The sequence below is a fragment of the Bombus vosnesenskii genome, unplaced genomic scaffold (assembly GCF_011952255.1).
Source record: "Bombus vosnesenskii isolate JDL3184/JDL3185 unplaced genomic scaffold, Bvos_JDL3184-5_v1.1 scf7180000015085, whole genome shotgun sequence".
In the NCBI taxonomy this organism is placed as follows: domain Eukaryota; kingdom Metazoa; phylum Arthropoda; class Insecta; order Hymenoptera; family Apidae; genus Bombus; species Bombus vosnesenskii.
In genome coordinates this window covers 13,938-26,586 of record NW_022883813.1, presented here as the reverse complement: position 1 = coordinate 26,586, position 12,649 = coordinate 13,938, and the positions used below count along the sequence as shown (strand labels likewise).

At 41.7% G+C, this 12,649-nt stretch overlaps 1 protein-coding gene across 1 annotated transcript; it reads left to right on the top strand.

The window, feature by feature from the left end:
* Nucleotides 1–2,326: 2,326 nt before the first annotated feature.
* LOC117240933 lies at nucleotides 2,327–8,612 on the top strand. The gene is made up of 4 exons (XM_033506951.1): nucleotides 2,327–2,412; nucleotides 2,621–3,132; nucleotides 8,300–8,373; nucleotides 8,505–8,612. The coding sequence occupies exons 1-4, from the start codon at nucleotides 2,327–2,329 to the stop codon at nucleotides 8,610–8,612; spliced, it is 780 nt and encodes a 259-aa protein (XP_033362842.1).
* The last annotated feature ends 4,037 nt before the right edge of the window (nucleotides 8,613–12,649 follow it).

Below are 12,649 nucleotides of genomic sequence, written 5' to 3'. Positions count from 1 at the left end.
GAATGATGAGGTTAGAGGAGGCGAGAGAGGGAAGGATTCAAGGGGAGACAGGAGATAGACAAGAAAGGATGACAGCGAACCAGATCATAGAAGAAAGAAGGAAAAGAGAAACAGAGGAGAGGGAGAAAAGGATAAGGGAATATAAATACAACAGATACTACAGAAACATAGCAAAAGAAGGACTACCAAAATGCCTAGAAGGAAAGATGAAATGGGAGGACAGAAGTATGGTAGCAAGATTTAGATGTGGTAACGAAACCAGGGCAAGAGAATACTGGAAAGAGGAGGGAGAAAGAGGATGCAGATTATGCAAAAAAGGAGAGGAGGACCTGAAGCACGTAGTAGAGGAATGCGAGATTACAGGAGCAGCAAGGAACATGGGGAAGTGCTGAAGGAGACTGGAGAAGGACTGGCAGAACGGAAAGCGATAATAGTGAAGAGAAGAGTAGCAGAAGAGGGGGAGGAACGACAGGGAAGGAGCACAGCAAGGAAGCAAAAGCCAAAGAAGGATAAGCGTTAGATATAAGTAAAGGCAATATAAGAGATGTAATCTGGAAGTCGTTCAAAGCCGAAAGGCACGGACTAAGATTAAATAAATAGAAAATAAAAAATATTATTATAGGGTTACTATTATTATACGTCTGATATTATATGTCTGATAATGGTTTAAATTACCTTTGTTGACGACCTGGCGAGTTTTTGGGCTTATGATTGTTCTTTATTGGGATGGTTATTTGGCTAGAACTTATGACGGCCGGCTGTGTTTTTTGGACTACGAGATTTATATTTTTATGATGGATAAGGTGAAAAGGGGAATAAAATTACGGCGCAGGGGATTTCGGAGCCCCCAGGACCCGTCAGTGTTTCGAGTGGCTTTCCAAGCTCGACCCGAAGGTCATCTAGCTACTGGAAGAACGGCGGGGGGAGGTGGACCACGAGGCACCCCCTCGTACGGGAAAAGCGACTTGGGAAATTAAGTTGAATCCAACGGGACGGAGGAGTATTCGGGCGAGGACGAAGGGGCGACTGGACTAAGAAAGGATGGGAAGAGGGAGATGCCTAGGGCTACCTCAAATATTAAATTGAGCGATGTTACCATCACTGTGATACTGAAGCCGAAGGAAAAGGAGGAGGAAAAAGAGTTTAGTCCATTTAAGCCGAGTAAGAGGCTCCAGAGTAGCCCGATTATAAGTGAAAAAATGGAGGTGGAAGTCGGTGACGAATCGGAAGGCGAGGAAGTATTGTTCGGTGTTGGAGACAACGAACAGAGTACGCCGATTGTAGGAAGAAACGATAAAGGATGGAAATATCTGGCGTGGAGAGCGGTAGAAAGAAGTACGCACGCTAGATATGGGAAACCACTACCTGCGGGCAGCGAGACGGCGGAGAGCGCGAGGAAGGATATCGACGCTCCGAATAGCGTGGCGGAGAAGAAATCACGATCACGATGAGTGAGATGAAGAGCTTCACGCAAGCTTTGTCAGGGGCAGTGCAGATGCTGAATGCTCTGGTGAAAAAGCTCAATCTCGACAAAGAGAGGAACGAGGGAATCAGAAAGATTGGAAATGTGATCAAGGGTATTGTGATGTCGTTGGACCAATGTATCGGTCAAACGAGAAGAAGGAGGAAGACGAGGACTGGCCATGAAAAAATGGAAGGGGTCGTACGGAAGGTAGGGAAGCGAGGTGTAGTATGGGATGAGAGGAGGGAGGACACGGGTGAAAGGGTAGCGACCGACTATCCAAAAAGAAAGATGGTGCCCCCTGGTGATGGGAGGAAGATCGCAGCAACAGATAAGAGGCTCAGGAAGGGGGAGCCGACTTATGCGTAGATGTGCGATCGATCGGTTGCCAATGAAGGTTCGGAGAGAGAAAGGAGCGAAGACTCGGAGGGCTGGAGCACGGTCGGTAGAAGAAGGAGGGAAAGAAGAGGGCCTCAGAGGTCGACATCCTCTGGTGTACGTGCTAACGAAAGGGGGGGAAGAGTAGGCGGTAAAGGGATATTAAAACGTGCGGAAGAGGAAAGAGGCGATCCTGATCAAAGTGAAGGATGGTCGGGATTAGATGGAAATATATAGAAAAATAATGGCGGCTAGAAATACGATCGAGGGGCGACGGTTATGAGGAAGACCAGGGCTGGTTATCTACTCATCGAGTTCGATAGGAGGATCGTAGTGCGCGAGATGGCCGAGAAGCTCCAGGCCACCTTAGGCGATGCGACGGAGATATCTGCGCTAACGAATAGGGCTACGGTTCAGATAAAGAATATTGATCCCCTTACCACCAAGGGGGAGCTGGTGGAGGCCCTTAGAAGAGAATGAGGGATAATGAGTGGAGGAAGCGTTGAGGTGAATGCTGCTACCGGACTTACAACGGTGCTACAAATGCCATATGCTAAGCATGCGGCTGCAAGGTGCACGGTGTCGTGCTGTGTAGAAGATGTTGCAGCAGCGAACACATAATGAAAGAGTGCACAAAGGAGCCTAAGTGTGCGATGCGCTGTAAGCATGAAGGAGCGAACTCAAGGTACGTTACGGGCTCGTTGGCCTGTCCGATGGTTAGGGTGGAGTACAAGCGCGGGAAAAGATAAAGGTCCTGCAGATAAACCTGAATAGACGCAGGCTTGCACAAGACTTGTCGCAGTATCCGTGTGAGAACAGGGTGGATGTAGTGTTCATCTCCGAACCGTACAGACAGTTGCCGTATTGGTACAACGATGCGGTTGGGGATGCGTCGCTATGGGTCACACTGTTCAATGGGCGGCACGCAGCAAGCGGGACTTTTATCAGCAAAGAGGGAGTGATCGGCGTCAGGGTCGAGGACACTATGTGTATCAGTGGATATTGTTCTCCCAATGTGAGCAGGCAGGAGATCGACGGCTACATAGCGGAATTGGAGGCTGTTATAAGGGACGGTCGGAGAAGAGCTCCGGCGCTGTTAGTGGCCGGCGACTTTAACGCGAAATCCACAACCTGGACTAGCAGGAGGACAGAGACGAGGGGAACGTATCTGCTTGGTACTCTGACAAGAAACGAGCTGATGCCGATTAGGACGGCGGGAACGTATTTCTTCGCCAGGAATGGAAGCAAGAGCTTCCCGGATATTTTGAGTGTTAGTAGACGAATGAGACAGGGTAGGAAAAGAAGTTCCGTTATGGATTGGTACTCTTTCTCGGATCACCCATATTTATTCCACGAGTTTTTGGAAAATAGAAAGAAGCCGACGCGTAGGAGTTTTAAATAGTCGACGAAAAACATTGACGCGGGAAAATTCCTGACGAGGTTCGACGAGAATCTCAATTTTATGGCGAACGACGACGCAAGTGTCACAGACGAAATTCGAGCAACTGTATATAACAAACCGAAATTCCGAACGCCTTATCGCGTGTGACCGTCCGGTCAGCACCCGTTCTCAGCCGCCTGAGTGGCATTTGATCACTCCAGCCGTTCTCCGAATTTTACACTAAGTATAAACAAAACCTTCTCCCACTCCAACGAATGGAAGAATATAAATGCTCCCTTCAAAATCATCCAGTCAGTCTAATAAAAAAATTCTTAACTAATCCAAGTATCGAAAGTGTATCATCGCGAACCGAAAAAATTGTATAAATTGAGGAAAAAAAGTAAAAAGAACTTAATCTCCTTTTCGGAAATTAACAAGTTCCTTATTTTTACCTTAATTTTACACGACATTTTTGGCGATCCATGCCAGGATCTATTCACTTCAGTGCAAACGAAATTACGATTTCGGCGTACGCGCATCATTGAAGATCGAAGGATCAACGGACCCAGTGCGAATCTTTGCTACTACGAAGCCCTGCAGCAACTTTCAACGTTCCACTACGGTGAAACTAGACGAGAGGACTACGGTCAGCGCAGAGCAAACCTACGAATAAGATTCGGAATCTAGAAACAACCAGAGAGGAAACATCGCTGAGACTCCTCAACGGTCATAGCTACTACGGTAAGCTGAAAAATCTGGATTCATTTTCACGATACCGTGTGAGAAAACCCAGTTTCTCAAGCGCTTCGAGTCCAAATAGCAACAGTAGTTCAGACTCAATAAGCTCAATTAGAATCATGCCCACATCACGAAAAGACAAAGTCGAAACTATTGAAACCGTTTCTACAAACGGAGGTACGGACAATTCGATTCGTGCCATACTCGACGTGATACAAAAACAAATTGAAATTCTTGCGCAACGTGTAGAAGAGACACAACGAGCGGCCGACAGTGAAAATAAGAAGCGTGCAGCGGAAATAGAACTATTAGACAAAAATATCTCTAAAATAAAAATAGGACGCGACGCTACTACAGAACTAGGCTCCCTTATTACTATGGACGAATCTGTTGCCGCGAGAGATAGAACTTCCCCACCATGCGTTCCAATTCGAACAGAAGAAGGCAACCATCCCTCTTGCGAAGACCGTCCACCGCAATTCGCCTCTCCGAGCTTACGGGCCAAAGACGCGATAGTATGTATTCCGCAATTAAACGGCGAAGACAATATCGGAGTAGAAGAATTCATACGCGAAGTACGCGAATTACGAGCCATGTGTAGCAAACCCACGCTACTATTAAAAATGATCAAAATCGGGAAAATCGCGGGTAAAGCCGCAATGGCCATCTGCAATATACCGATATACGAATACGGACACCTGTACGATGCCCTAAGACGAAACGTAGCCACCCAAGACTCTGTTAGAGAACATCAAGACCAGCTACGCGAAACGAGACAGCGTCACGACGAAAGTGTGCAAAATTATATCATCAGGTTCCGCAGAGCGCTCAATAAGTTACAATACAGTATAACGAACGAATACCGTGACGAAATTACTAGACGAGCTATGAACGACAGGATTTTAAAAGACTCCGTGATCGATTTTATCCGAGGCCTGAAAGGCGAAATAGGACAATTACTACTCGCCAATCCACCATACAATATCCTTGAAGCCGAAAAGAAAGCCACCGACATCGAGCGATTCTTCAGGGAAGATCGAAATCGACGACCAAAACCAATAGAACGATTACGACTTCCTGAGCAGCAACGACTAACAACCAATAATCCTAATCCGATCACTAAAAAACCAACTCCAACACCCAATCCAATGCCAAGAAGCTTCCGACAAACCGAACAAATACCACTTGCCCAAAGGACACAATTAAAATGCTTCAAATGCAACCAAATCGGACATGTCTCCAGTCAATGTAAAAATTTTCGAACACCCAGCCAATTTCCGAGACCACCAGCAGTCCACAATCTCGAGACACACAAGGAAGAAATAGAGGAACCAATAGACCAGACCTACGAATTAACGCCACAACAGGAAGACTACCCACAGTACTTTTACGATCCGACGGACAGCGACATAAATTCCTCATTGACAGCGGAGCAGGAATTAATATACTCAAGCGAAGATGCGTATTACGACCAAGAATAACAAAAGAACGGAAATTCTCGATGGGACACTCTAAATTTAAAACCAACGAACACGCTTTGATAAAACTATTTGGCAAAACTCTGGAATTTTTTGTGGTAGAAGACAACTTTCCAATTATAGAAGACGGCATACTCGGAAAACGACGTACCTCCAAAACAAGCAGTGTCAAAAACAGTCTACCTGGAAGGAAAACCGACAACGATATGCTTTATCAATGGTGGTCGACGCTCCTCTTTGCCGGAATAGTATCCGCGCAAATAAATATTACACCATTAGAAGGAAACTCTGTATTCGTAGAAAACATAGGAAAAGGATATTTATACAGCGACACTGCCAATGTAATAGTAGGATTAGACACTAGCGACATATACGAACAGATAAGCGCAATAGAATCATATAAATTAACAATAGACTCACGTGCAATCAGCAAACAATACGTCGAAGAGTTAGGCGGATTACAAAATCGCATCAATAACCTAAAACAACTCGCAAAACACTTGAAAGCGTTAACACATACCCGGAGCACACGAGGTTTGCTTAACATCATAGGTTCCGTATAGAAAAGTCTGTTCGGGACTCTCGACGATGATGATCTTACGCTCATAAACAAAAATATGGACAAACTATTCGATGATAATAATAAAATCAAGACCATAATAGCTAATCAAACATCACTTATTAGAAAAATTGTAAACTCAGAAAACCTAAACCACTTAGAGAGATCATATAGTGATATATTAAAATTACAACAGCAGGCAAATATCGATAGATCTATGCTTAAGATGATCATGAAAGTCGACACCGCGATGCAAACTTTACACTTCCAATTAGATGAAATACTTAACGTCATGATATTAGGCAAACAAGGAATAATTAGTCCACAAATACTTGACCCCAATGAATTCATAGAAAATTACGCCAAGACAATAGGTAGCCAGATGTACAACACCGCGATTTCTGCCAAAACCGAACATTTTCAATTCATACTCGACATCAGTGATCTTAAAATCTTCACAATAGATGACAAAATATTTTTCAAGATCATAGTACCTTTAGTCTCTAACACAGAATGGAACATATTACAAGTATATCCTATCCCGAGTAAAAGAAATGGAGTATTTTTGGCTCCAGTAGTCGAACATCAGATATATTTAACTTCAGGTCTTTCATTTATAAACGCTGATATCGAGTATTTCAACAAACTTTGTAAGAATCGAACCGGAACCACTATATGCAAACAAACACTACCAATCCATGACAGAAATTCAAGAACCGATTGTCGCAGCGAAATAATAAATTTTAAACCACACATTAAACATTGTCAAATAACTGTACTTAAGATTGAAGACATTAGCTTTATACCGCTCAAAACTAGCAACTGTTACATTGCGATACCAGCAAATCCGATAGAAATAGACACAATTTGCCAAACGAAACATACCTTACAAAAACTTGACAAGCCTTCCATCATAAGAGCTAACACTTCTTGCGATATATTGTACAAAGACGAACACATGCGTATAGGCGAAACAAAAAACGAAGTCATATACGAAATCAAAACAAAACCCTAGCGCTCAAAACAAACGATAGTTTCACTCATCTATTAGATAAACTCGAGCGAGCACCGAAAATAATAGATAATTTACAAGGCTATAAAACAACGATCGATAAAATAGGCGACGAGATAGAAACTCTTAATTTCGAACACAGAATTTAAAATATACAGTATTGGGGACTAACCACGCTCCAGATATCAGGGTACATAGCATTAGGCATACTAGGTATATATGGATTAAACAAAATAGGGGTATTCAAATGCATCAGGAAATGTATACCGAACAAATTATGTATCAATTTATTTTGCTGCCGAAATGAAACTGTAATCAACAGCCACAATGCGACAGCCCCACCAGTACCACTCACCCTGGGCTCAACACCCAACATCTATATTCCAACCAACACATACCACTCAGATGAAGAGGAGGAATCAGCTGTAATTTTCAAGCCACGTCAAGTCCGATTCCACAAAAGTCTTCTGAAGAAAACTTGAGGGATCAAGTTCAATCTAAGAAGGGGGGAATGTCACAGACGAAATTCGAGCAACTGTATATAACAAACCGAAATTCCGAACGCCTTATCGCGTGTGACCGTCCGGTCAGCACCCGTTCTCAGCCGCCTGAGTGGCATTCGATCACTCCAGCCGTTCTCCGAATTTTACACTAAGTATAAACAAAACCTTCTCCCACTCCAACGAATGGAAGAATATAAATGCTCCCTTCAAAATCATCCAGTCAGTCTAATAAAAAAATTCTTAACTAATCCAAGTATCGAAAGTGTATCATCGCAAACCGAAAAAATTGTATAAATTGAGTAAAAAAAATAAAAAGAACTTAATCTCCTTTTCGGAAATTAACAAGTTCCTTATTTTTACCTTAATTTTACACGACACAAGACACGTCGTCCAATTCCAGAAATGTCTGGCACGTACGTGTACCGACGAATTGAAAAAGATTTTCCCGCCGCGCGGCAGGAAAAGTATCACTGGTGGAACGAGGAGTTGTCCGGGTAGAGAAGGCCAACTACGAGATCAAGAGGAAGGGCGCGGCGGGCAGTGGCTGCTGGGAGAGACAATGCTGGTCATATGGTAAACGAATTTAAGGAGGCTAGGAGAATATTAAAAAGGACGATCGAGCACACTAACGACGAAAAGTGGAGAGAGTTTTGCACAACTCTGGACCAGAATCCTTGGGAGCGGCCGTATCGAGTCATAAGAGCCAAAATGGATCGGGATGTGCCACCGGAGGGTCCCTCCAAGGACAGGCTTGCGAGGAGTCTTGAAGATCTTTTCGTCATCAATAGAGCGGAACAGTCTGAAGGATGAGGATTGGATTCATACTTATAAGGAGCTTATAGTGGCGAAGGAGGCGTTGGGTGTGAGCACGGACGTTAGACGAACAAGGAGCAGAAATATCCTCGTGGAATAGAAAGCGGGGTCATAGGAGAGGATGTTGCCCTCACGATTAAAGAAATTATTGGGGACAGGGTCTGTGTTTCCTCCCTCCAGAGTAGAGTATCTATGGAGATCAAGGATATCGACGTGCTAGAAAGTAGGGAGGACCTGAAACAGGACACAGCTAGTGGGCTGAGAGTAAACGATAGTGGTGTCACATAATAAAAGAACGAAGTTTTATAAGTAGGAGTAATGAGCAAAAGCTCATTCGTATGGTTTATTAACTGCAGGTTACAAACTGAGGTTACTGTCTAAAGGACCGGGATTTTTATTTTCTTATTATGACTCATATCTTATGGGTAGGGGTCTGGCTATTGTCTTTTCTCTTAGTTATCACAATGCTAGGTGTTATCGATATATCCGATGTCAGCGGAATGCCTGCGTCTTGGGTGGTCATTACACCTGTCTCCTGGGTGGTCGTTACACTCCCCCCTTCGTAGAGTGAACTTAATCCTCTAAGTTCTTGCGTTTCTTTAGAATCGATGGATGGAATTTGGCCTTGGGCGGTGTTGATAGTTCAAAACTTACTCTTGATTTCTTTCCTGTTCCAGGTTGCATAGGTGATATCGGTGCGTAAATGTTTATAGGGACGGGGGTGTTGCAGTACTAATATTGGGTGTATTATTAACGATGTTTTTCTTAATTTTACAACAAAACATGTGAATACATAATTTTGACAGTCCTATCTTATTGAGCAGATACAAGCATATGAGTCCAATGGATATATATCCTATCATCTGCAACGTAGTGAGGTCCCAAGTTTTAATTCGTGTCATTCTGTGCGAAAAAGTTAATTGATTGGCTTTATTTTCTATTTGATTCAGGGTATCAGTATAACCGTTTAGATTGCTCACTACTTTAGGTGTATTTTCTAAGGTGTCAAGCATTAAGGATAAGTCTACATTACTAGTTATATTTATATGTCGGAGATGAAAGGAAAACCGGAGCCTTCCCTTTGCAATTTTGAGGAAGCCTTCTAATGCTTTAGCCTAGATTTTATCATAACTGTAATTAAGCAATTGTCATTTGTAATTGTTTGACATTTGTGAAAGCGAAAGTGGGTTCGAGGTGACAACTGGTCGCCGAACGTAGCCACGGTCACGGGATAAACGTTTTGCTGATATAATGGGACACACGTTGTGTTAGGAATCAATCTCCAGACAGAAATTGCCTAGTATCGGCGTTTGGATCTTTCTTGATGTTTCCAAAGAGTATACAACAAACTTTTGACAGAAATTGCCTAGCAACAACGATTGGAACCTTCTCGATGTCTACAGCGAGCATATAACAAACAAATGCAGTCGTATTGCGAAAAAGATTTTCATCAGATATTCATTCGTGTGATCGCCTTGGAAAGTGATACATCAAGTAATTTACCGAGTGATTCAGCAAACGTATTTTTGTGTTATAAAATTATTTAGAGTTATCCCGTTGACTGTGGATTCGTTTGAACCCCGGAACATTGTTAATAGCGTAAATTAAATTCATTATTCGTAAAACCTATCAATCGTTAATCTCATTATTCGTTAAATTCATTATTCGTAAGATATATTATTCGTTCCTCTTATTGTTCGATAAACTTATTATTCTTTAATCTAATTATTAATAAAACTTATCATTTGTTAATCAAATCATTTATTAAACTCATTATTCATAATGTTTTGTAAAATCTTGTTTATTCGCGTAAATATATTCTCTGTTTTGTAAAACAATGGCTAATTCAAATGAAGAATCATTACGCGACTTAAATCCTAATGATAACCCGACATATAATTTTGGTCTTAATATTATAAAAAACGCTCTTGGGATTACCACTGATTCTCATATGGTTGTCTCCATACAATATGTCTACAGTTACTTTAGTTTTTAACACAGAGGGTTACTTCAGTTTAACAATTTGATGTCCTTCTTTAGAGAATATATTGAGTTCTATTGGTTTTTCTGGTATAACTATGTAGTGATTTTCGCTCTTGAGTGGTATAAAAGTTATTTCTACGATCTTATAGACTGTGAATTTACAGAATCTCATGGTATTGTTTACTCTGGAGAATGTTGTTGTCGACGCGTTTACAGTGAATAATATAATCGCATTGGTGTCGGTCGACGACAATATCTGGGGGCCCTTCCAGAGCTTCTACGGGACAGTGATGAAGGCGAGACAGACACAAGAAAGGGCCCAAAGCGAAGCTACTAGAAGATGGGAAAGATGATGTTTGACTATCTCCGAGGAAATGGAGGCATTTGATAGATAAGGAGTAGACGCGTTGAATGGAGTTTCGCCGAAGTAATGTTTATTTGACAGTGGCGACGTAACCCTACGCTCGAAGAAGGATTGGAAGAGGAGGGGTATTTAGTGGGTATGGCACTGCCATCAGCCGAGTCCTACATAACCCGGCGACGCGGGTTGTCAGCTGTGCGTAATGCATTTTCCCCTCCTCGCGAAAAAAAGGTTCCCAAATTATGAATGATTGAACAATGAATCAACAAAATAATAGAAATTTTTAGGCTTATTAGATGTATTAGCAACAGTAAGAGTGGATTGTAAGATTAGTAATTAGGTTACATATTATGAAGCTATTTACTTATTACTATTTACTTATTTACTATATTAGATGAATAATTGTGTACACTAACAGTTATTCCGAAGGTACAGTCCAAACGGACATTAACACTTCCTTAACGCACGAAACGTAACGATAAATAAACTCCGGGCAAAATAATGTCGCCGTATGTGCAACCCCCGATCAAAGACGAATTCGAATTTTCCGACTCTCGCCCAACCAGTACAAATAAGAGGAAGCAGTCGCGAGCGAGTCAGTTATTATTCGAGTTTCACGAGTTATTAACGGTAATTAACGGAGTTATACGAGTTATAGAGTCATTTGCAAGCAATCATACACTGTCTTTGCGAATACGTTTGTACGCGTCGTATATTTATATTTAAATTTATATTTGTCGGAGATAAGAGGACACCGGTGCCTTCCCTCTGAAACCTCGGGAAAATCCATAACATTGTAATTAAAATCTACAGTTGTAATTAAACGATTTGCCGTCATTGTACCCAATTGTATTTGTTTGAGATTTGTGACAATGAGCTTGGGCTCAAGGCGACAATCAGTCGCCGAACGTAGCCGCGGTCAACGGGACGAACCCTCCGTCTAACAAAGGCATTGAGTAATTTTATAGCTCTCCTTTCACTCGGTGTCGGTGAAACCGCGTCGATGAAATGATTGTCAGTAATTTAAAGATAACCCAATTTATTGATCTGTCTCCCCTTCATGGCGTTGTACGTCTCTCTATAAAACATATTCTACCTCTGAGGGCTGAAAAATTTAACTTGGTCTCACTGAACTGGACTGTAAGTAAGAAAATTGAAATGCAAAATCCACGTGTGAGCGCAACGGTTTAGATGGAAAGTTCGATAGGACAATTATGTATATTAGCCTGAAAGAAAGCTCGTGGCTTCGCACGCAACACGTAATTTCCCTCGCTGAAATAATCCTATTACAACGATACGATTTAAAATTTTCCTTAACAGACCTCGCAATGTAATTCTTCATCTACAATTTTTTATTCGGCCTGAAACAAGAGACTTTCGAAGCCTTATAGAGTCTCGCGAATCTAAAAGTCAGGTTTCAACGTATTTTCGCGTCTTATTCTATAATACTGAAGACATTAAAGGTGTTAACGATTATTGTCTCACTATGTACGTACATCAAACGAGTACTTACGTAAGAGACGAATAGAAATGGAAACAGCCGAGAATAATTGAAGATAATTTGAATACGTTCCAGGCTATAATACAATTTCTCGTGAACCGTAATTGATTCGCAGAAGGGAATTGCTGCTTCTCACGACTAGCAAAGTGTTTCGCAAAAAAAAAAAAAAAAGAAAAATGGTATCGGAAGGATAGAAAAAAAGCGATGGCCTACATCAAGCAATCTTCATGCCGATAATGCATTTATAACTCTGCACTGTAACTCTAATTTTATTAAATTCAAAATGAATCATTTATAAACTGAACCGGAATATAAAATTTTATTCCGCAAAAATCATAAAGTTGAAAGTTAGGAACGAATAACAAATGAATAACCTAGTTTCATTAAAAGGCACGTGTACGCCAATCCGCGTAATAACTTTGACACTCCAATTATTATAAAATATGTATCCTTAAGGGATTTTTTTGCGCGAATGCAAAA

Excerpts from the sequence above, each read along its gene's own strand:
- LOC117240933 (XM_033506951.1), top strand. The coding sequence starts at position 2,327 with ATGAGTGGAGGAAGCGTTGAGGTGAATGCTGCTACCGGACTTACAACG. Across the intron at positions 2,413-2,620 it reads GCTAAGCATGCGGCTGCAAG|GCTTGCACAAGACTTGTCGC; the intron begins GTGCACGGTGTC and ends GAATAGACGCAG. Across the intron at positions 8,374-8,504 it reads TGGCGAAGGAGGCGTTGGGT|AGTAGAGTATCTATGGAGAT; the intron begins GTGAGCACGGAC and ends TCCTCCCTCCAG.